Genomic DNA, 25,316 nt, shown 5'->3' on the forward strand with positions numbered 1-25,316 from the left:
TAAAATATTTCATACAGTACCTTGCATATAATACGTTCTCGATATCTGTATATTCTATCTGCAAGAGACACCAGTATGAAGGAATGTATTGTAATTCAGTGTATATCCATTCAACTTCTATAATAAGGTATCTCCTATCCCCCAACAAGATTACAAGTTGTTTTTTATTTTTATGACAAAGAATTGCTTTTTTAAAAAATTCTGATTGTCTGATACCCCATAGACGGCCAATAATATTGAGATTTATCCAACTTACAGTCACATGTACTATGTTAGCACTTTGCTAGATGCTTTCAAAGATGAATGAAGATACAAGTCTTTGTCCTAAGAAATTTAACTCTATGGTTTTAAAAATAGAATAAATGAAGCTACAGAGTGCAGATGTGAGGGGATTAGAAAATAGCATCTTGACTTTTGTATTCTCCTTGCTCAAATGTAATTTTTGCACTATATATGACCACTCAAATTGAACTTTAAAGGATATTTGCTTCCACAGGTAAGAACAGGACATCATGCTCAGTCATAATCTCTATATTGTGAAAGATGTGTGCTGATCCCTTGGCACCATCCTCTCCAACAGCCATGGCAAATAACTCCACTTTCAGTTCTGCCTGCAAACCAGCTGCCACCTATAAGACACAATGTAGCTTTAGAATCAGACATGTATGAGTTCAAATCTTGATTTTTAACATGACTGTGGGCAAGTTACTCAAACTCTCTAATCTTGTTTCCTCATCTATAAATTTGGCACAAATGAATATTGCTGTTCTAGCATTTAGAAGAATTACTTCATGGATTAGTTAGGTTGAATTCCATTGAGTAAGCGGGGCCCAGGAAAAATTGCTGAAGGAGAACATCAGGTGCTATTTAGGAAAAAGCATAAGGAAACTAAATGCCAGGATGCTGGAGGGCAAACTTTCATGATGTCTGTAACTGTGCTATTTCTTGAATATCAGTAGCAAGTTTCTATTTATTGTCATCCTTGTAGATAAAGATAAATTTAATCTAAGATAAATATGTTTCATCTTAAATTTAATCTAAGAGACTGGGTGAATCCCACAATTCCCCTGCCCTGCCCCTTGGTTTATAGTATTCCTAATGTAGGACCTGCAACGTGGCAAAGCCAGTAGAGGGAGACAGAATTAGTTTAAATGCCAAACTGCTTAGATCTGAAAGCTACATGGAAGAGGTTTGTACCAGCAAAAAAGAAACCTGATATATAAAGAAGAAGAAACACAGCAAGGAATAGGCTTCTTGCCTTGCTCCTTGAAAAGAACACTAGCCAGGAAAGAAAGAGTTGTTTATGTTTCTAAGCTGCCTCTCTAGGAGGTGGGTTAAAAAGCAGACTTGAGAACAGTTATCTGGAAAAAATAAATCAGAAGAAACTACCACATGGAAAGCAGTTAGGTACGAATGGAATTTTTTTTCTTCAATAGAGTTTTATAAATGATAGAATTGAAGAATGTTTCAGTTTTTTCAACAGTGTGCTTGTGAGTGTCTATCTGCACACTGGAGAGTATCCAACAGCTCTGTTCTGAGACCCGGGCCCTTAGCCCTCCAAGCCCAACAACCAGAGCAGGGCTGGGGAATGACGACATTCTGCACAAGGGCAGCTGGAGGACTGTTATCACACAGGTTTACCCAGGCTTGGAGTGCATTCATTCAGTGTTGGCAACGAACCAAGCTGAACAGTGGTGAGATTTAGATATGGAGAAGTCTAGAGGTTACATTCTTTGCCAGAGCCAAAACCTACTATCAAAAAGAAAAATAAATAAATAAATAACAAACAGTATAGAGTGAGCTTCAAAGAATACAAGCTGGGTTTTTAGTACGTATAAAGGTTCATCCAGCAGTCGTTTGGCTTTTGGCTAATCCCTACTTTAAATGAAAAAGATTTGCTAACTTCCCAGAACAGTGGGAGAAAAGCTTGCTTTAACTGTGTTTTTGCTTTATGTTGTGAAGATTCTGAAATTTTGACACAGTACAATGATGAATTGTTTCGGAGAGGTACTCATGAATTAGTGGATCTAATCCCAAAATGTATTTCTGTTTGGAAATTGCAGCCTGCATACTACAATTTTATATAGATCATAAGATACTGGAGCTGGAAGAGGGCTAAGAAATCATCAGTCTAAGCTGCTCCTTTTATAGACAAGGAAAGCAAGGTGCAGAGGATTAATTAACCAAAAACATCACTGAGCTGCTTGGTAGCATAGTCAGGACAAGAAGCCAACTTTCTTTGCACTATAGCCAACCGATGCTTCTGTGTCAACGTATAACAACTGTGGCTGCTTTAAGATCTTGGGATTCAGTGAGCACTGTGTGCTGCTTATGGGACTGAACGCCCTTGCTCAGAGTTCCCATGAGCCTTTGGGAATCTCTGGGAACTCCCATGAGTTCCCAGTCCCCATCTGTGACGAATGGTTCATGTATCTACCAGACTTCCTCACATCATCTGTCACTCAATCACACATCTCTCGAGTGCCCACCATGTGTCCTGCTCTGTAAGCTCCTTATGTGTCTCACTCATCTTTAACATCCCCTGTACCCTGGCACTATCACTGGCATATGAGAGGAACTCAAAGCTTGTCGACTGAAATGAAAGGTGTGTTAAAGCAGCAAGACGATATACTGACCAAGAAATAAAAGTTAAGATTGAAAGTGTGATTTTATTATCTTTTGAGACAACCTTTTGTTTATAACATACTACACTTCTGAAATTCTAATTTGAAGTAAGTGGCAGTATACACATTTTATACTAAACACCCTATTTGGGGGAATGTATCAAATAAAATCAGAACAGGTTGACATTTTAAAATTTGTATTTTCAGAGATTTTTGGAGAAATGAGACAGATGGTGACTTTAAATATACTACTATTTCTTAATATGTTATTAAATAATATTCTCTGACAAATACCAAGAGAACAAACCAGATTTACATAAAATCTAAACAATGAAATATTTGTTTTTCAAGTGAGTTTTCACTTTGCAGAAGGATTTGTCACAGGATATCTTTAGGTAATCAGTTTACCAAGTGCATGTTAAATCGTATTTATGTTTTAAAAGGTATTTTCAGACAATTGTATAGAACTGCAGTATTGGGACAAGTGAAGTGAACTTCAGAAATGGTTCCATAGCTGGAAGTTTAACTCTGTTTACCAACAGATCTGTTCATGGTTGTTAGATGAAGTAAGTGACATCAAGCCAGATGTCGAACTTTTGTTTATGATACTAGAAAAAGTAGACTTAAACATGGTTTAAACTGAAACAGGTAGAACGACTTAAACATCACTTGACTGGAAACATATATATATTTGTATGCACACACATGGACACACACAACAGATAGCACATAGGACTTACAGGGCCAGGTTTGTAAGTCACTTTCAGTCCTGTGCTGGGTGGGGGCTGCTTCACCCTAAACCTACCAGGAAAAAAGATGGGAATAAATTGATGCCATAATGAAAAACATGAGCACGAATGAACTGGGAAGTAATAAAATCAGGAAGGTGTTAATATTCCCTACACAGGAGCAAGGGGTCCAGACTAGTAGAAAAACAACCTAATATCCAGTTGGAAAAAGAATCTGGGGCCTGTTTCACAACTGCCTTTCCAACAGTTTTCATCGGCGTCAAACTGACTCCAACCTGAGTTTCAACCCTTTGTTATCGGATGCTGACGAGCAGCTCGGGTCTGGGCAGAAGGTGGCGAAGGTTTGGCTGGCGCGTGCACTGCCGCGTAGCTGCCAGCGTGAACACACATACTGACTGCCAGGTCATTAAGCTGAAGAATAAAGGCTCCTTTGGAAAGCAGCGGAGCATGGGAGACAGTCTTTCTCTGCCGTGGTATGGGGTTTGCAAGTTTGGGGAGAAGAGAAACAGAAAAGGCTCAGAAAATGTTGGTTAACTTGAAAAGCCCGGTGCTCACACGTGGTGCCTATTGATCTCTTCCTCTTCCTGTGGTTTGTGGGTTCTGCCTGAAGGTTAAAGACCTGGAGTAAATTAAAATGCCAAGGGAAGCCTACCTCCATCTACCCCACTCCCTCTACCAGCCACTTTGCTGTCTGCCCTGTGGTGGCTGAGTTGAACAAGCTGAGGATTGAAATCTATAAAACTAAAATTCTGTACTGGACACACAGGGTCTGCATGGGTGGTTTTAATTCGTTTGAGGTTGACTCTCCATTTCTCCCCACCCACTTTGTGGCAACAACCTAAAAAAACAATAATGTCTGATCTGGCGGCTTGGGTCCCTCAACAGGTTGTTTGTGAGGAAGTAAATGTGATTCCTGAAGTTGAGAATTCACCTCAATTAAATGGGACGGTGATCTTTTCAATCAATCAGATGCTCCTGTAGCTTTGCTCCATCTGACTTCCAATCCTGAATTTAGAATCACAAACATTCTCAAACTTGCTACTGACCCTGAGAATAACTCCACACTTGAAATAAACATGTATCCCATTTTTACGGGGGAAAAAACTCGAAATAATCCTGAAGCTTAATTCAAAATAGTATAGAGGAGATTTTGTGATTGGGAGTTGTCTTGGCATAGAAACATGGTATATTGACCCAGTGAGAAGGACTGATCTCCCAGAAGAAGCAGTGACCACAGCTGTGTTGATAAAGCAAGGTGCTCCAATGAGCTGGTACTCAGGAGATCTGAGATCTACCCTTGCTGTAGCCTACAAGACCTTAAAACAAGTTACTCAGTTTGTTCCTTTATATAATAGTCTCTAAGGTTCTACACACTCTAAAATTCTATTGGTTTTGATCTGAAAATGAAGGGCTAAGGTGACTTTCTTGTAACTTAATGCCAGATACAGTATAGTTCCTATTTGGAGTACAGGCTGTGAGTTAAGGTACTTGTTTATAATTCCAAGTCACATCATCAGAGTCAAAACGACCCTGATGAGTAAGGGTTAATTTTTTTTTCCTTTTTGCCTCAATTATGCAGAATTAATGTAATTAAAATCATGTTTAGATCACAAAGTGCCAACCAATGTTAGCTGGTATTATATATAGTTGGTGGTAGATTTGAGAAATAGACTTTCAAGTTTTGTGCATTAGTTATTGTTTTGTGTATTAGTTATTGTAACACTTGTACAACTTCCCTTTCATTTTTTGCTAGTACAGATCAGGTCTTGAGGTGCTTCTAACCAAAGTATGGATAAAAATTAATGGAAAGGCAATGAAATACCTACTCTATAGTTGAGGCTTGGTAAGTACTAATATTTTGAATAATGAATGAATGGATGAATTAGTGAGTAAATGATTGAATGAATGATGTTAAGATTCAAGAGTTCAGGTGTAATTACAATTCAGTTCAATAAACATTCACTGATGTTGGCAACCAAAGAAAAGTCACAGAGTAGGGGAAGGTGATCTGAGCATACACTTGGAGCCTTGGCCTCACCTGCAGAAGTCCACTCCAACATTCTTGAGCTTTACAGTGGTTGCATAGGTGTGTCCTTCTTCGAGCACTCCAAACGTCACTGAGGGTGGGAGAAGATGGAATCCAAAGGGGGATGAATTTACATTATTAATGGCAGCAGATGCAACAGAGGATGTTTTCACTCTTCCTCCAACAGAATCTTGCACCTTGCATTGAGAAAAAAAGCAATAAAGCATAACAAAATGGTTCTATTTTGCATTCCCAAGATAATAAAAAGACTCTGACCCAACACATCCCCCGACTAGACCATGCAGCAAAGCATGCAAGAAGCTTACCCCGCCCTCCAGCCAGCCTACAGCCACTGCACAAGGCAAGGCCTTGCAGCCAACCAAGCCAAAGCCAGCTTTGCCCCCAGCATGCCCACAGTAGTAGGACCTACCACAAAAGAAAGGCACCTGCAGCCCACATAAGGGCACCCCTTGACTACACAGCTCTGGTGACCAGAGGGGAGCATGCTGCTGGGCCCATGGGACATCTCCTACATGAGGCTACTTCTCCAAGATTGGGCAATGTAACCATTATTAGAAATAAACACAGAGAACTGGGAAAAATGAGGAGACAGAAGAATATGTTCCAAACAAAGGAACAACACATAACCTCAGAAAAAGAACTAAACAAAGTGGAGGTAAGCAATCCAGCCAATAAAGAGTCAAGATAATGATCATAAAGATGCTCACTAAACTCAGGAGAAGAATGAATGAATATGGTGAAAATTTCAATAAAAAGTTAGAAAAATGAAAAACCAGAGCTGAAGAATACAATAAGTGAAATAAAAACTGCACTAGAAGGAATCAACAGTAGATTAGATGATACAGAGGAATCGATCAGCAATGGATCAGAGGAATGGATCAGACAGTAGTAAAAAATCACCTAAACTGAACAGAAAAAAGAAAAAACAATTTAAAAAAATGAAGACAGTTTAAGAGACCTCTGGGACAATATCAAGCATACTAACATTTGCAAATAGGGGACCCAGATGGAGAGAGAAAGGGGCAGAGAATTTACTTGAAGAAATAATAGCTGAAAACTTCCCTAACCTGGGAAAGAAAAGAGACATTCAGGTCCAGGAAGCATAGAGAGTCCCAAACAGAATTAACTCAAAAATGTCCACACCATGACACATTAAATGAAATTAAAATGGCAATTAAAATGGCAAAAATTAAAGATAAAGAGAGAATGTTAAAGAAGCAAGAGAATAGCAACTAGTTATGTACAAGAGAATACCATAAGGCCATCAGCTGACTTTTCAGCAGAAATTGTGCAGACTAGAAGGGAGTGGCATGATATATTCAAAGTGATGAAAGGGAAAAACATACAACCAAGAATATTCTACCTGTTAAGGTTACCATGCATGTTTGAAAGAGAGATAAACAGTTTTACAGACAAACAAAAGCTAAGACAGTTCAGCGCCACTAAACTGGCTTTACAAGAAATGCTAAAGGGACTTCTCTAAACAGAAAAGAAAAGGCCACAACTAGACATACAAAAATTATGCAAGGAAAAAATTCACTGGTAAAGGCAAACTACTACAGTAAAGGTAGTAGATCAACCACTTATAAAGCCAGCAGGACAGAAGGTCAAAGGACAAATGCATAAAATTATATATATCCACAATGAGTAGTTAAGGGATACTCAAAACAAAAAGATGTAAAATATGACATCAAAAACAATAAATGTGTGTGGGGGGAAGATGAAGAGTTGTTAGAATTTATTCAAACTTAGGAGATTATCAACTTAAAATAATCATACACATGATTATATGTTGTTATATATGAACCTCATGATAGCCACAAACCAAAAACCTGTAATAGATACACACACAAAAAAGAGAAAGGAATCCAAACATGACACTAAAGATAGTAATCAAATCACAAGGGAAGAGTCTAAAAGAAGAAGGAACAAAAAAGAACTACAAAAACATGAAAACAATTAACAAAGGTCTATAAGTACATACCTATCAATAATTACTTTAATGTAAATGGTCTAAATGCTCCAATCAAAAGACAGAGAGTGGCTTAATGGATAAAAATCAAGACCCATATATATGTTGCTTACAAGAGACTCACTTCATATCTAAAGACACACACAGACTGAAAGTGAAGGGATGGGAAAAGGCATTCCATGTAACTGAAAACAAAAAGAAAGCCCAGGTAGCAATACTTATATCAGAAAAAGTAGATATTAAAACAAAGACTGTAACAAGAGACACAGAAGGACATTATATAATGATGAAGGGATCAGTCCAACAAGAAGATATAACAATTGTAAATACATATGAACACAACATAGGAGCACCTAAATACATAAACAAATATTAACAGACATAAAGGGAGAAATTCACAGTTACATAATAATATATAATAATAGTAGGCAACTTTAATACCCCACTTACATCAATGGACAGATCATCCAGACAGAAAATCAATAAGGAAACACTGGCCTATATGACAAGTTATAGTGGATGGACTTAATAGATACATACAGAACATTTCATCCCTGAACAGCAGAATACACATTCTTTTAAAGTGTACATGGAACATTCTCCAGGATAGATCACATAATAGGCCACAAAACAAGTCTTAATGAAATTGAGAATACTGAAATCATATCAAGCATCTTTTCCAACCACAACACTATGAGATTAGAAATCAACTACCAGGAAAAAACTGCAGAAAGCACAAACATGTAGAGGCTAAACAACATGCTACTAAACAACCAATGGATCACTGCAGAAATCAAACAGGAAAAAATACCTAAAGACAGATAACAACCACACAATGATCCAAACCTATGGGACACAGCAAAAGCTGTTCTAAGAGGGAAGTTTATAGCAATACAAGCTTAACTCAGGAAATAAGAAAAATCTCAAATAAACAACCTAACCTTACATCTAAAGGAATTAGAAAGAGAAGAATAAACAAAACCCAAAGTTAGGAGAAGGAAAGAAATAATAAAGATGAGAATGGAAATAAGTGAAATATAGACCAAAAAACCAATACAAAGACCAATGAAACTAAGAGCTAGTTCTTTGAAAAGATAAACAAAACAAGCCTTTAGCCAGACTCATCAAGAAAAGAGAGAGAGAGAGCCCAAATAAATAAATTCAGAAATGAAAGAGAAGTTACAACCAACACCACAGAAATAAAAAGGACCATGAGAGATTACTACAAACAATTATATGCCAATAAAATGGACAACCTAGAAGAAATGGATAAATTTCTAGAAACATAATCTCCTAAGACTGAATTAAGAAGAAATAAAAAATATGAACAGATTGATTACCAGTAATGAAACTTAATCAGTAATTTTAAAAATCCCAACAAAAGTGCAGGATCAGATGGCTTCACAGGTGAATTCTACCACACATTTAAAGAAGAGGTAGCACCTATCATTCTCAAACTGTTCCAGAAAGTTGAAGAGGAAGGAATGCTTCTGAACTCATTCTATGAGGCTGGCATAAATCTGATGCCAGAACCAGACAAAGATACCACAAAAAGAAAATTATATATCAATATCACTGATAAACATAGATATAAAAATCTTCAATAAAGTATTAGGAAACCATATTCAGAAATACATTAAAACACTCAAACATCAGGATCAAGTGGTATATCAAATTATATGATCATCTCAAAAGATGCAAAAAAGCTTTTGGCAAAATTCAACATCTACGTTTATGATAAAAACTCTTAACAGAGTGAGTATAGAGGCAACATGCCTCAACATAATAAAGGCCATATATAACAAGCCCACAGTTAACATCATACTCAATGATAAAAAGCTGAAAGCATTTCCTCTAAGATCAGGAACAAGAAAAGGATGCCCACTCCTGCCACTTTGATTCAACATAGTACTGGAAGTTTTAGCCACAGCAATCAGACAAGAAAACAAAATAAAAGGACTCCAAATTGGAATGGAAGCAGTTAAACTGTCACTATTTGCAGATGACATGATACTATATATAAAGAATCCTAAAGATGTTACCAAAAAACTATTAGAACTTGGTAATGATCCATATCTTAATAAAAATTTGAGTTACATGAGTATATGCATTTATCAAAACTTAGCAAATAGATGCTTAAAATTTGTGCACTTTATTGTATGTATGTATATTATATATCAAAGGAAAAATATAAACAAATATTGAACTCTACTTAGTGATATGTATGTTAGAATATTTAGGGATAAATGTAGTAATCTCTGCAACTTACTTTGAAGTGCACCCAAAACAAGATGGATTAATGGATAGATATAAGGATAGATATGTGATAAAGCAAGTATAATAAAATGTTACTGGTAGAATCTAGAAAAAATCACGCACTAATAGGACTGATAACTTAATTCAGTGAAGTTGAATGTTACAAAATTAATATACAGATATCTGTATCTGTTGCATTTTTACACACTAATAATTAACTATCAGAAAGAGAAATTAAGTAAACAATCCCATTTACAATTGCATCAAAAAGAATAAAATACCTAGGAATAAATGTAAACAAAGAGGTAAAAGACTTGTACTCTGAAAACTATAAGGCACTGACAAAAGAAATTGAAGATGACACAAATAAATGGAAAAATATACTGTACTCATGGATTGAAAGAATATTGTTAAAATGACCATACTATCCAAGGCAATCTACAGATTTGATGCAATCCCAATCAAAATACCAAAGGCAATTTTCACAGAACCAGATCAAATATAACTAGATGATTTAATTCTAAAATTTGTATGGAAACACAAAAGCAATCTTGAGAAAGAACAGAGCTGGAGGTATCATGCTCTCTGATTTCAAACTACACTACAGAGCTATGGTAATCAAAACAGTATGGTACTGGCATAAAAAGAGACACATAGATCAATGGAACAGAATAGAGAGCTCAGAAATAAACCCATGCTTTTATGGTTAGTCAATCTATGACTAAGGAGGCAAGAATTACAATGGGAAAAAGATAGCCTTTTCAATAAATGGTGTTGGGAAAACAGGACAGCTCCACGCAAAATAATCAAACTGGACTACTTTCTCACACCATATACAAAAATACTCAAAATGTATTCAATACTTAAATGTAAGACCCGAAACCATAAAACTAGAATAAAACATAAGCAATACGCTCTTTGCCGTCAATCTTAGTAACTTTTTTTGGATCTGTTTCCTCACACAAGGGAAACAAAAGCAAAAATAAACAAATGAGACTACATCAAACTAAAAAACTTTTTGCACCATGAAGGAAACTATCAATAAAATGAAAAGACAGACTACTGAATGGGAAAAGATATTTGCAAACAATATATCTGATAAGGGGTTAATAACCAAAATATACAAAAAACTCAAACAGCTTAACATCAAAAAACCAAACAACCCAATTAAAAAATGGTCAGAGGACCTGAGTAAGATTTTTATCAAAGACATAAAGATGGCCAACAGACAACATGAACAGATGCTTAGCATAAAAACATACAAAGAACTCAAACAACTCAACATCAAAAAGCCAAACAACCCAATTAAAAACTGGCCACAGGACCTCAATAGACTTTTTTCAAAGAAGACATACAGATGGCCAACAGACACATGAAAAGATGCTCAGCAGTAACTAATCAGCAGGTAAATGCCAATCAAAACCACAGTGAGATACTGCCTCACACCTGTCAGAATGGCTATCATTGAAAAGACAACAAATAACAAGTGTTGGCGAGGATGTGGAGAAAAGGGAACCCTCAGGCACTGTTGATGGGATTGTAAATTGTTGTAGCCATTATGGAAAACAGTATGAAAGGTCCTCAAAAAATTAACAGAAACTACCATATGATCCAGCAATTTCATTTCTGGGTATTTACCTGAATAAAACAAAAATACTAATTAGAAAGAATATATCCACACCAATATTCATTGCAGAATTGTTTACAATAGCTGATGTATGGAAGCAACCTATATGTCTAAATGTCCATTGATAGATGAAAGGATAAAGAGGATGTGATATGTGTGTGTGTGTGTGTGTGTGTGTGTGTGTGTGTGTGTGTGTGTGTATGTGTATACAGAATATTATTCAGCCATAAAAAAAGAAATCTTGTCATTTGCAACAACATGGACGGATCTAGAGGGAATTATACTAAGTGAAATAATTTTATAAAAAGGCAATACTGTATGATCTCACTTATATGTGGAGTCTAAAAAACAAAACAATCAAAACGAAAACAGACTCATAGATACAGAGGACAAATGGGTGGTTGCCAGAAGGGAAGGGATTGGGGGGGACGAAATAGGTGAAGGGGATTAAGAGGTACAAACATCCAGTTATAGAATAAATAAGGCACAAGGATGTAATATAAGGAATATAGTCAATAATACTGTACTAACTTTGTATGGGACAGATGGTTACTAGACTTATGGTGGTGATCATTTCATAATGTATGCAAATGTCAAATCTCTATGTACACCTGAAACTAACATAATATTGTATGTCAACTATATTTCAATTTTAAGAAAAGGCTCTGTCACCAGAAAAAAATAACTGCTTGGTTGGGAGAGGAAATGAACATTTATCGTCTATGTAATCCTTACCACAGCACTGTAAGGAAGTATTTTAGGCTTTGTTTTAAGGATAAAGAAGCTCAAGTTCAGAGAATTGAAAGACAGGTAACTTGCTCAAGTGTTAAGTGGCAAAGTTTCAAACTCAAGTTTGCCTGATTCTAAAGTTTGTACTCTTTCTTCTGTGCCAGTGATGATCAAACTTTAGCTCCCATCAGAATCACCTGGAGAACTGGTTAAGACACCAACTGCTGACTCCACTCCCAGAGTTTCTCCATTAGTAAGTCTGGGATGGGGTGGAGTTGAGAGTAGGTAGGTGGGGAGGGGAAGTGTCTACAAAGATAAAGAAAACCTGCTCTGGAGAGGAGCACAGTCTACAGAGGACTCCTTAAGACACAAATTGCTGACTCCAACCCCAGAGTGTCTCCATCAGTACATCTCAGATGGGGCCCATGAATTTGCATTTATAACAAGTTCTCAGGTGTTGCCAATGCTGCCAGTCAGGTAATCATGCTTTGAGAACCATTGCCCTATGCTGTTATTTCCTGACCTCACCTGGGAGCCTGTTAAAGCTGCAGAATCTCGGGCCCCACACCAGAGCCAATAAGTCGGAATCTATATTTTAACTAAGTCCCCAAATAACTCACGTGCACATTAAAGTTTGAGAAGCACTTCTATCACATGTCACTTATATACATTGCAATACCTTCTCTGATGTAATGAACACAGTGTGCCATGAAATTTCTAAAGGATAACTACCAAAACTTGATTGGTGGGCTCAAGGAAACCTTTACAACAGAACTGAGATGGAATCTTAATCTTAGAGGCTCTGAGGAAGGAGCTTGGTGCTTTTAAAGAGCTAAGAGAAGTCCACAACGGGTGAAGTGTAGTGAGTTTGAGACAAGGTGAGGATAGAGAAGCAAATGGAGCCATGCCTTGGAGTCATGCTAGGTCATCTGGATTTTATCCTAAGAGTCACGAGAAGGGTGCCCAATGATCCCCTCAGCCAACAGTGTGCTGGTAAACTGGCTCTCAGAAAAGAGCCTTTATCAGTAGCATTTGTCGATTTCTATGGCATAAGAACTCCCAGCATGGCTGACTGCAAGCTAGTGATGGTTTAACAGCTGGCTCATAAAGTTTCTCTCATGAGTGTATATAAGCTGGCTCCAGCAAAGCACTGCCCTGGTTTATCTCTGTGTGACCTGAAGGGATTCATGTTGAGATGGTTCTTATATTAAATAGTAGTACACAGTGGGTGGAAATCAATAGCCTCAATCAACCAGGAATACATAAAATGCTAACTGGCTCTGGGAAATTTCTTCCCATGTCTGTTTTACCTTTTTGAGAGGTTGAGACTTGGGCTTGGAACTCAGCAAATAGTGAGGTAACCTCACTTTCTCTTTTCTTGCTTGTCCTGCCACATCCTGCAGCAGTGACTGGGTTGGAATTTTCAGAGGCACACACGATTCTGGTTCTGTTAAGAGGGAACATTGAAATTACACCACGTGGGTGTTGCTTCCAAAGACATTCAAGATCATACCAGAGCATAGAAGAACATAGAACCAACTTGGGAAATTTTCTTCTTTCCTTCTTAAAGAGATTATTTACAGGAATAAAGGCTTTTATTAATTCTAGTGTTCTATCTTTGCATTTTACAAAGAGATTTTACCTAAAATTAGTCTTCACAACAATCCTATGAGATGGGCAGGGCAGATGCTATTAGCATCACCTTTTTTTTCAATAAATGAGAAAAGTCAGATTCTAAGAAATCGAGTGACTTGCCTGTAAATCAACAAGGTACAGTTCAATAAAATGTTGACTCTCAAAGATTTCTTAAAACTAATGAGGAAAAAAATCTTAAGAATATCTTTGTTTCAACTAGTAAATTTATAGTACGAAAAAGTGGTGTAGTAATCATAGATAAATTAAGCCAAGGAATTAAATCCCCAGATCACTAAATTTAGTGGAGGGAGTAAAAGTAGATAATCTACACAGCTGCAATTTTATGTATTTCTCCAAATATCCAGGAAGTTTAATAAGAATTGTGTTTTAGATCAGCATATTTAAACATCGTTTCTTGAATTTAAATCATCAAGAGAGGAAAGGGAAGGGAACCAATATCTGAGTGTCCACTGTCTGCAGGCAAGCACCACGTGCATGTTTTTACATTTAGCATCTGACTTAGTTCTCATAAAGTCCTCTGAGCTGAAGGTAATGGTAACTGTAACCTTTGTATGCTGAGCGTTCTCCCCATCGCCCACCTCCACACCCACCCCTAGCACACACACTTCTAGTGCCACAACATCCCTGGCCCCAGCCATCAGGATGGTACACGACCCATGCAAAGCCAACATACGTCCTTCACCTGGATATTTCCTGAAGCTGACCGGGATGATCCCATCTTGTCCATTGGGTTATGGGTCTGGAAGAATCAGAACCTTGGACCTCTCTGATAATGTCCCTGCCACATGGGCATAGCGTGTCCTTTGTAGGAGAGGATAAAACCAAACAGGGCAGCAGTCCCTAATGTTTTGGCACCAGGGACCGGTTTTGTGAAAGACAATTTTTCCATGGACGGCGGTGGCGGGGGTGGGGGGATGGTCAGGCGGTAATGCGAGCGATGGGGAGCGGCAGATGAAGCTTCACTCGCTTGCCTGCCACTCACCTCCTGCTGTGCGGCCCGGTTCCTAACAGGGGGCTGGGGACCCCTGAAACAGGGACAAGTAAGGATGTGACAACACAGAGGCGGGGAGGATGCCCAGAGAGACAGACAATGAGATGCAAACACTCCCCCGAAAAGCCTGAGTGCCCGCATCCAGTCATCCCTGGGCTAGCGCCATAGCCACTCTTCTGTGGTTTGCTTTTGCGCATCAATAAACACCACCCCACCCACTGGCTTTTTTGTTGTTGTTCAATGGGTTTCAGTTTCAGTTCTCAAATTGAAGAGTCCTGACTAATATAACAGTAGTATCTCTTTTCTACAGATGAGGAAACTGAAGTTAAAAAAACTTGTCCTGGAAACTGAAAAGTGGCAAGGTGGGACATATACCCAGGTGTGTTAGCTTCCACAAGGATCACACTCCTGATAGTGTAAGATAATAGAAAATGAGTATTCGTCTCTGCCCCTGGTTCCTGGCATGGCACTCCTAAATCCCTTGTGATTTCCTAAGTGATAAGAGTGTTAGGAGTATCTTTAAATATTTGGTCTTTGACCCTGATACCTGACACAGAGCTCCTAAGTCCCTTGGAAATTCCTGGGTGATAGGTGTGTCTTTTGACCTGAATGAAGTGACTCTTGGTGGGCTCCTGGATAGCTTCAGGATGGGGGCTGGTCATCAGGAAAACCAAGCCATGATTAGAAGCTTGGAACCTTCAGCCCCACCCCGCCCCCATCTTCTGGGAAGGAGAGGGGACATGGAGATGGAGTTAATCATGCCTACATGATGAAGTCTCCACAAAAGTCCCTACAGCACAGAGTTCGGAGAGCTTCCGAGTTGGTGAGCACATCCACAGGCTGGGAGGGTGGTGCACCACAACACCACAGGGACAGAAGCTACCGTGCTAAACCCTTCCAGACCTTGCCCTGTGTACCTCTTCCTCTGGCTATTCACCTCTGCCATTTATCATGCCGCCTATTATATAATAATATATGAGTTCTGTGAACTGTTCTAGTAAATTATGGAACCATAATAGGAGGTCATGGGAACCCCAATTTATAGCTGATTGGTCAGAAGCACAAGTGACAACCTGTACCTGTGGCTGGCATCTGAAGTGGGTGGTGGGCAGCCTTGTGAGACTGAGCCCTTAACCTGTAGAGTCTGTGCTAACTCTGGTTAGTGTCAGAATTGAATTGTAGAACACTCAGCTGGTGTTGCAGAATTGCTTGGTGTGAGAAAAAAACATGCATATCTGGTCACAGAAGTGTTCCATATGAGTAGTGAGTTTTTTCTAGACAACTACCCAGTGTGTCCCAAATTCACCTGTGCTTCATAATCCCCTGGGCTGACTCCGAGAAAATAGAGATTCCCTAGCCATATACCAGATAAGCTGTATTTCAGACCAGAACAGAATCAGAATCTCTGGGAATGGAGCTCAGTGATCAGTGTTCTAATGTATTTATTCTCTTTGGTCACTACTGCCTACATAGGCAACCATTCTAACGACCTGATGTGTCTTTTTGTTTGTATTCTTAGCATATGCATATTACTGTCTTATATGAATGCATTTTACCAGTCTAATGGGTACCAAATAATCTCTCATACTATTATTATTAATAGTAAATACTGATATGGAGTTTCTCATGTGCCAGGCACTGCTGTAAGCATTTTACATATACTAACTAATTTAATCCTCACAACCCTATAATGTATATACCATTATACCCCCTTTACAGAAGAGGAAACAGGAATATATAGAGGGGTTAAAGAGCGTGCCCACTGTAACATAGTTATTAGATGAGGAGTCAAGTAGAGCCTGACATAAGTTATTATATAAGTCATATTATATATATGTCATTATGTAATTATATATTATATAAGTCATCAGCTATTATATAAGGAGCCAGGTAGAGCCTTAGCTCTGCTGTATACCATACTGTCTCCCATAATAGATGGATTATTATCCACTGAATCCTACCCAGGGCTTCCCTAGGGATGGGGGGTGGAGGAGGGAGTACTTGAGGGGCTTGGAACAGCAGCTGGTCACCAGCTGATACAGAAGTATTTTAATACTTAAACAACTGGGTGACTTCCCTGGTGGTTCAGCGGTAAAGAATCCACCTTACAATGCAGGGGAAGCGGGTTCGATACCTGGTCAGAGAACTAAGATCCCACATGCCATGGGGCAACTAAGCCTGCCCGCCTCAACTACTGAGCTCGCGAGCCTCAACTACTGAGCTCGTGAGCCTCAACTACAGAGCCCACACGCTCTGGAACCTGCGTGCCACAACTACAGAGCCCACATGCCCTGGAGCCTCCACACCACAACCAGAGAGAGAAAACCCACACGCCACAACTAGAGAGAAGCCCGGGCACCACAACGAAGAGCTCATGTGCTACAAGGAAAGATCGCGCGTGCTGCAACTAAGACCCAATGCAGCCAAAAATAAATCAATTAAATAAATAAATAAACAAATAAATAAATAAATAATCTTTAAACAACTGGGATGGTCCAACTAGTGGAATCATCTGAAATTACGGCTGAATCCGACACAACTGAAGAACAAGTAATGGTTCCCTGTTTCTATGCTGAGGTCGACTGTGGTATTTATGCACAATAATGTTTTGGTTTTGGTTTTTTGCTTCCTCTCAGAGCATAGCTTTATTTACTTCTTCTCTGAGCACAGCTTCCCTGTAGATGGAGTGTATTTCTCTGCCCCGTTGACTCTGAGCTCAGCCTTAGGACTTGCTCTGACCCATAAATGTAGGTGAAAGCGGCTGCGCCAGTTCTGAGCAGAGGCTGAGAGCGGCAGTCCGCAATCCATCTCTCTCGATCCTCCTGATTCACCTCTCCTGAGCTCCGACCCTGTGTCCTGAGGACAGCCAGCCACAGAGGGTGGGTCTCCTTCAGCACGGGAGCGGAATACACCTGAGCTCTGCCTGCGGCCGCGGGTGTGCTAAAGAAAAGCTTAACCACTGCCTCCCTGGAGAAAAACCGCCCTGGTTGGTACACTTTGCAAGTGTGTGGCATTTGCTGATTTCTCACGGTGGTTGACTCACGCTCTCAACGTGGTGTCATTGAATGTGGGGCTGGGAAGAGACAGATCTCAGGGGCCTGGTGCCGACTCCAGCATGTGCTGCCTGCAGTCTGGAGCAGGCTGCACAATCAGCTCACAGCCCCCAAAACTGGTTGTTTAGCCACTATAGGATTTATGCAGTGTTATCATAGCGAATGCTGACAAGTTCATTTTTATTTCACCAAATCCAAACCTCCTCTGACTCTCTTTTATTTCCCAAACATTTCTTGTACTATTACCAAATAAGAATACTCTGATCTACTTAAATGGCTCCCAGTTCATTTCTACTCAGGCTTTTGAACACATTCTTTCTTTTTTTTTTTTTTTGTATAAAATACTCTTTTCTCTTCCCTACATCTGGAGGGTAGTGTAGTAAACTATAGAGAATTCAGAGTCAAAAACTCATTTTCTGGCCCTGGCGCAGTCCCAGATTTGCTGTATGATTTTAGATGTTGCTTGACTTTCTCTAGGTTTCAGTTTCCTCAAGTGAAATGAGGGTTGTCTCAGGTGATCCAATCTTAAACTTTAAAATCTGTGCAATTGTATTTATTCTTTAAGACCACCTCTCCCATAAAGTTTTCCCCACTGCTTGTGTTCATCTCTTCCTACCCTGAACTTCTTTAAACTTCATTGTTTATATCAAAATTTAATTTACCACTTATAGTGGAATCACATTATTTTCTCTTATTAGCTCAAGTATTTCAGCGTGTAGGGGTGCTGTAGGTGTCCCTCTTGTTTCAAAACAATTTTTTTCCTCCTTCAAACACTCCCATTCCTTTGAATCTCAAGCCATCGTACTGTTTTACCTACGACATCTCCAAGTAGTTGTCATTTACTGACCTTCTCAATCATTCCCTTGATTCATTGCAGATCTTGACATCTTGGATGGTCTTCCACTTCATGGCTCTTGGTGACACCCCCTGGATGACCCATCCAACACCCTGTCTGCTCTGATTTTTCCATCACCCTGTTTCTTCATCTCTTCCTCTTCTCCATCTCAGAAACTCCCATGGTCATATCTTTGCCCTTGGCAACACCAATAATTTTACCACTTTCCAAATCTGTTTCAAGCTACCCTCTCTAGATCACTACTTCCTATTCTTCTAGCTTATTACTCTATCATATCTGTCAAGCAATTATTTGACCTTCTTGAGACCTCTAATCAATGGACACTGTCACTTTAAACAATCAGTCACCCTTTCTTGTTTTGCTTTCCTGTTTCTCTGGAATGGATTTTATACTCTTATTGTTATATCCACTCCTTTGCCATCACACTCACTCATTTCCCCAATACCATGTATCTGTGTTCTTTCTCCTCTCTCCTGTCACTGTGGATGAGGTGACCCTACTCACACCCGAGGTCAAATCTGCCACTCAGGGTCTGCCCCAAATGTCATGTTCTCTCACCTTCTTTAACACTTTGCTATCCTGCAATCAGGCTCCCTTCTCCTGCATCATAAGTTCTCTCTTCCTACAGAATTATCATCATTTGCAAATCAACATGCTCTAGTATGTCTAATTTTAAAAAAACCTCTCACTTGGCCACACATCTCCCTCCAGCTGCAGTCCCACTACTTTATTCTTTTCCACAAAACTCTTGGTTACATCTATGTATTCCTGCTGCCGCTGCTTCCTCTTTAGCCATTCTATACATAAGCGGCTTCAGCTGGCTTTGGTCTCCCCCGTGCCCTGGAACTGCTCTTGTCTAGATCACCAGTGATCACTATTGCCCAATTCCATGGTTATTCTTTATCTTACTCGACTTTTGAGGAGCATTTAATATACTCGAAACACTCAGTCATTTTCACACTCCTATTTTTCATCTACCTTGCTGGCTTTTTCTTCTTAGCTGCCTTAACTGGTTCCTCCTCTGCCTGATTTTTACATTCTAGAGTTTGTCTTAGGTTGGTTCTCAAAGCATGACCCTGTTTCAGCAACATCTGCACCATCTGGAAACCTGGTACAACTACCAATTCTCAGCCTCACAACTGGTCACATTAGTTAACTTAGGAATCACCCTTGATTCCTCTTATTTCTCACCCTCGTGTCCAATCGACCAGCAAGCCCTGTTGTCTCTACCTCCAGGATATATTTCCAATTAATTTGCTTCTCACCATCTCCACCTCCAGCTCCTTAGTCCAGGTCTCTGTCCACACTCACACGTATCTTCTGTTGTTTCCTCCCTGCTTCCACCTTCCCCACTTCTCCCTTCCCTTGCCACGAGCTATTGGCCACACAACTACCAGAGGGATCTTTTTCAAATATAAATTAGTCAGGTAACGACCCTGCTGCTCAAAACCTTCCAGTGGTGTTTGACTACAACTCCACTTAGAATAAAACTCAAAGTTCCCTATGCAGCATCACGGGATCTCACTGCTGTCCCTCCCTCTGACCTCATCTTCTACTTGTTCTGATGCCCATTTTCTTCCAGCTCCATGCCTTATTTTCTGTTTCTTCTCTCCTCAGGGCCTTCATATTTGCTGTTCCCACTACCTGGAATATTCCTTCCCCCCCAGTCTTTGAATGGCTGCCTCCTTCTTGTCCCTCTTGTCTCAGCTCAAATGTCCCTTCACAGAGGGGCCTTCAAACCCCCTAATGGAGTGCTGTCTCTCTGCCTGAGACACCCTCCATACATTATACTGTTACATGATGTGACACCATTTATTATAATCTGAATTTGATGTGTTTACTTATTTATTGTCTAGGTTTGCCCATAGCATGTTCAGCTGCATATGTCTTTGGCTTTTTAATTGCTGTATTTCCATGCCTAGAACAACGCCTGGCATTGAGTAAATCACCCCCTAAATGAATAAACCTTATAAGAGAGAGAAGATTAAAGTCAGGAAGGCAAAAGGCTTGTACAAGGTAAATCCCTAATTCACCCATAAATGTGGCAAGATACTCCCTCTATAAGAGGTAACTAAGACCCATCAGCAGATTCCCAGCTCACTTTCAATATGGAACATGCCCACAGGAATCAAGGGGTGCAAAGTATCTACACAATTTAAATTACTCTGTTTTTCTTTCTTTCTTTCTTTTTTTACCACCCATATTTAGTTGAATTAACTGCTGTGAAATCAGTGTAATATGACTCCACGGGAAATAGATATTATTCTGTAGTATTCCACACTTCAGTTTCTGCTACCCCAATAAGACGATGTGCTGTGCAAGACAGAGACTACATCTTACGTTTCTCTTCTAGCACCTGCAGACCAAGGAAGTAATAGGTAAATCTAAGTCCAACTACCAAATCACTGGCTGCTCAAACAAAGCTACCAGGTTCCTGAGTTTCAGTAAATCACACAAGCTCTTAGAACCATGAGGGATAAAATAAAATAATAAATGAATCAAAATAAAATAAAATGAAGAAATAAAATAACAAATATTAAAAAAAATTTTGTCATCTCTTTCCTTCAATGTGGGACTTGTAGTCATTCTTAAAATAGTTTTTGAGATACTTTGATGTGCTAAGAAGCCTTACAAAGTCCCATAGGTTCAGGATACATGACCCTCTAGAATTTTTTCTGTAACCGCCAACCATGCCCTCAGCCCCCAGGGCCATCTCCCATACTCCAAAAAGACATGATGTTCAGTGTTGAGAAACAATGAGATGAAGCAAATGACTGCCATACCTTTGATAGATACTGTTAAATTTTCAGTTTGTTTCTGGCTAGCAGACTCCTTGGTATTTGCAAAGTTCTCCGATTTTGGAAGACTAAGTGTATCTGAGGATTCCTGTTCTGAAACTTTATTTTTCTGGGAATCTTAAAAAAAAAAAACCCAGAACAAATATTTTAAAGTGATATTCTGGACAATGATACAATGACTACTAATGTTTGTATTACAATGAACAAGGGGCCTTTCCCCCCACCCTCTTTAGAAAGACTAAATGGAAGAAAGCCATGAAGAGGCTGGGATTATCATTATATGACAAATGTTTGCCATTAACAAACAGGACAGTATCTGTAAGACTCAAACTCCCAAGGAGCTAGCTGGTTCTTTCCGGGCCTTATGACCACATAATAGTTGTTACCCTGTTGGCTTATGAAACAGGGACCAGGTAATTTGGCCTACTTTTACTTGGCAAGAGTAACTAAAATGTGATATTTTTTAAAAAGTTTCCCCTCTTAAATCCATTTATTACTATGAACATGTAGCTCTTTATTAAAATGCACTCTAAGAAATCAGTGCAATATGAAACAAGTTTTAAATAAATCTATCAAGGACTGGGGATGCAAACACATTTCAACTTGTGTGTACGCCAACCCTGGTTAAATGGTGGTGGCTGGCTGGAGGACTGTGTTGAAAAAACTGTGGCCTCGCCCCCTTTCAAGGGGAGAGTGGGTTTGATTGGTTAGTGTCATCTGCCCAGGGTGCAGGTGGCAGCACAAGCACCATCAGACTTCATCCCTGATTTAGCCCCATCACATGTACAAGTCATTATTCCAGCCTTAATCTTTGCTTTGCAAACTCTGTGGTAATTGGCTGTGCTCATTCAAGGCAGCTGAACTTGTGGTATTGTACAGTAGAAAATCCCTCTATCTGGGCATTTTAACCACCCAGTTTATTAAAGAGAAGCACTAAATTTCATTTCATCCCTAAATTCTTCAACATGCATCTCCTGAAATGAAGACATTCCCCTACACGTTCACAACACCATCACCAAACCCGAAAAAACTTACAGTAATCCAACAATGCCCTCTCATATAGAGTCTCTAAATCAAACTCATGTAATTCATCCAAATATTTTCGATAGCTGTTTTTTTTTTCTCAATCCAGCATTCAAAAAGTATGTATCACAAGTAGTTTTTATGCCTCTTTTGTCTTTTTTATTAGAGAACAATCACCTCATCTTTAAAAAATTTTTTTAATGACATTTACTTTTTTTTTAACATCTTGATTGGAGTATAATTGCTTTACATTGTTGTGTTAGTTTCTGCTATATAACAAAGTGAATCAGCTATACGTATACATATATCCCCATAAACCCTCTCTCTTCTGTCTCCCTCCCACCCTCCCTATCCCACCCCTCTAGATGGTCACAAAGCACTGAGCTGATCTCCCTGTGCTATGCAGCTGCTTCCCACTAGCTATCTATTTTACATTTGGTAGTGTATATATGCCAGTGGTACTCTCTTACTTTGTCCCAGCTTATACTTCCCCTCCCCGTGGGCACATCTCTGGGCTTTCTATCCTGTTCCATTGATCTATATTTTTGTTTTTGTGCCAGTACCATACTGTCTTGATTACTCTAGCTTTGTAGTATAGTCTGAAGTCAGGGAGCTTGATTCCTCCAGCTCCGTTTTTCTTTCTCAAGATTGCATTGGCTATTCGGGGTCTTTTGTGTTTCCATACAAATTGTGAAACTTTTTGTTCTACTTCTGTGAAAAATGCCATTGGTAGTTTGATAGGGATTGCACTGAATCTGTAGATTGCTTTGGGTAGTATAGTCATTTTCACAATGTTGATTCTTCCAATCCAAGAACATGGTATATCTCTCCATCTGTTTGTATCATCTTTAATTTCTTTCATCAGTGTCTTATAGTTTTCTGCATACATGTCTTTTGTCTCCTTAGGTAGCTTTATTCCTAGGTATTTTATTCTTTTTGTTGCAATGGTAAATGGGAGTGTTTCCTTAATTTCTCTTACAGATTGTCCATCGTTAGTGTATAGGAATGCCAGAGATTTCTATGCATTAATTTTGTATCCTGCTACTTTACCAAATTCATTGATTAGCTCTAGTAGTTTTCTGGTAGCATCTTTAGGATTCTCTGTGTATAGTATCATGTCATCTGCAAACAGTGACAGTTTTACTTTTTCTTTTCTGATTTGGATTCCTTTTATTTCTTTTTTATCTCTGATTGCTGTGGCTAAAACTTCCAAAACTATGTTGAATAATGGTGGTGAGAGTGGGTAACCTTGTCTTCTTCCTGATCTTAGAAGAAAGTGTGTTCTGTTGGTTTTGGATGGAATGTCCTATAAATATCAATTAAATCTATCTGGCCTAATGTCTCATTTAAAGCTTGTGTTTCCTTATTTATTTTCATTTTGGATGATCTGTCCATTGGTGAAAGTGGGGTGTTAAAGTCCCCTACTATTATTGTGTTACTCTCGATTTCCTCTTTTATGGCTGTTAGCATTTGTCTTATGAATTAAGGTACTCCTATGTTGGGTGCATAAATATTTACAATTGTTATATCTTCTCCTTGGATTGATCCCTTGATCATTATGTAGTTTCCTTCTTTGTCTCTTGTAATGGTCTTTATTTGAAAGTCTGTTCTGTCTGATATGAGAATTGCTACTCCAGCTTTCTTTTGACTTCCGTTTGCATGGAATATCTTTTTCCATCCCCTCACTTTCAGTCCGTATGTGTCCCTAGGTCTGAGAGCGGGTCTCTTGTAGACAGCATATATATACGGGTCTTGTTTTTGTATCCATTCAGCCAGTCTGTGTCTTTTGGTTAGAGCATTTAATCCATTTGCATTTGAGGTAATTATCGATATGTATGTTCCTATTACCATTTTCTTAATTGTTTGTTATTGTAAGTCTTTTCCTTCTCTTGTGTTTCCTGCCTAGAGAAGTTCCTTTAGCATCTGTTGTAAAGCTGGTTTGGTGGTGCTGAATTCTCTTAGCTTTTGCTTGTCTGTAAAGGTTTTAACTTCTCCATCGAATCTGAATGAGATCCTTGCTGTGTAGAGTAATCTTGGTTGTAGGTTTTTCCTTTTCATCACTTTAAATAAGTCCTGCCACTCCCTTCTGGTTTGCAGAGATTTTGCTGAAAGATCAGCTGTTATCCTTATGGGGATTCCCCTGTATGTTATTTGTTGCTTTTCCCTTGCTGCTTTTAATATTTTTTCTTTATATTTAATTTTTGATAGTTTGATTAACATGTGTCTTGGCGTGTTTCTCCTTGGACTTATCCTGTATGGGACTCTCTGTGCTTCCTGGACTTGATTGACTATTTCCTTTCCCATATTAGGGAAGTTTTCAACTACAATCTCTTCAGATATTTTCTCAGTCCCTTTCTTTTTCTTCTTTTCTTCTTCTGGGAGCCCTATAATTCGAATGTTGGTGCGTTTAATGTTGTCCCAGAGGTCTCTGAGACTGTCCTCCATTCTTTTTTCTTTATTCTGCTCTACGGCAGTTACTTCCACTATTCTATCTTCCAGGTCACTTACCCGTTCTTCTGCCTCACTTATTCTGCTGTTGATTCCTTCTAGAGAATTTTTAATTTCATTTATTGTGTTGTTCATCATTGTTTCTTTGTTCTTTAGTTCTTCTAGGTCCTTGTTAAACATTTCTTGTATTTTCTCCATTCTATTTCCAAGATTTTGGATCATCTCTACTATCATTATTCTGAATTCTTTTTCAGGTAGACTGCCTATTTCATCTTCATTTGTTTGGTCTGGTGGGTTTTTACCTTTCTCCTTCATATGCTGCATACTTCTGAGTCTTCTCATTTTGCTTAACTTACTGGGTTTGGGGTCTCCTTTTAGCAGGCTGCAGGTTCATAGTTCCTGTTGTTTTTCGTGTCTGCCCCCAGTTGGTAAGGTTGGTTCAGTGGGTTGTTTAGGCTTCCTGGTGGAGGGGACTGGTCCCTGTGTT

At 39.0% G+C, this 25,316-nt stretch overlaps 1 protein-coding gene across 1 annotated transcript in view; it reads right to left on the reverse strand.

Moving 5' to 3' along the window:
• Positions 1–25,316, reverse strand: part of SPAG17 (sperm associated antigen 17) — a 220,660-nt gene that overhangs the window by 2,341 nt on the left and 193,003 nt on the right. Inside the window, exons 43-47 of the mRNA XM_059928865.1 lie at positions 21,344–21,475; positions 13,315–13,451; positions 5,412–5,596; positions 3,365–3,425; positions 485–629 (exon numbers count right to left, since the gene is read on the reverse strand). Of these exons, the coding sequence (XP_059784848.1) occupies positions 485–629; positions 3,365–3,425; positions 5,412–5,596; positions 13,315–13,451; positions 21,344–21,475 (660 nt within the window). The remainder of the gene's footprint in view (positions 1–484; positions 630–3,364; positions 3,426–5,411; positions 5,597–13,314; positions 13,452–21,343; positions 21,476–25,316) is intronic.

The sequence above is a fragment of the Balaenoptera ricei genome, chromosome 1 (genome assembly GCF_028023285.1).
Source record: "Balaenoptera ricei isolate mBalRic1 chromosome 1, mBalRic1.hap2, whole genome shotgun sequence".
Taxonomy (NCBI): domain Eukaryota; kingdom Metazoa; phylum Chordata; class Mammalia; order Artiodactyla; family Balaenopteridae; genus Balaenoptera; species Balaenoptera ricei.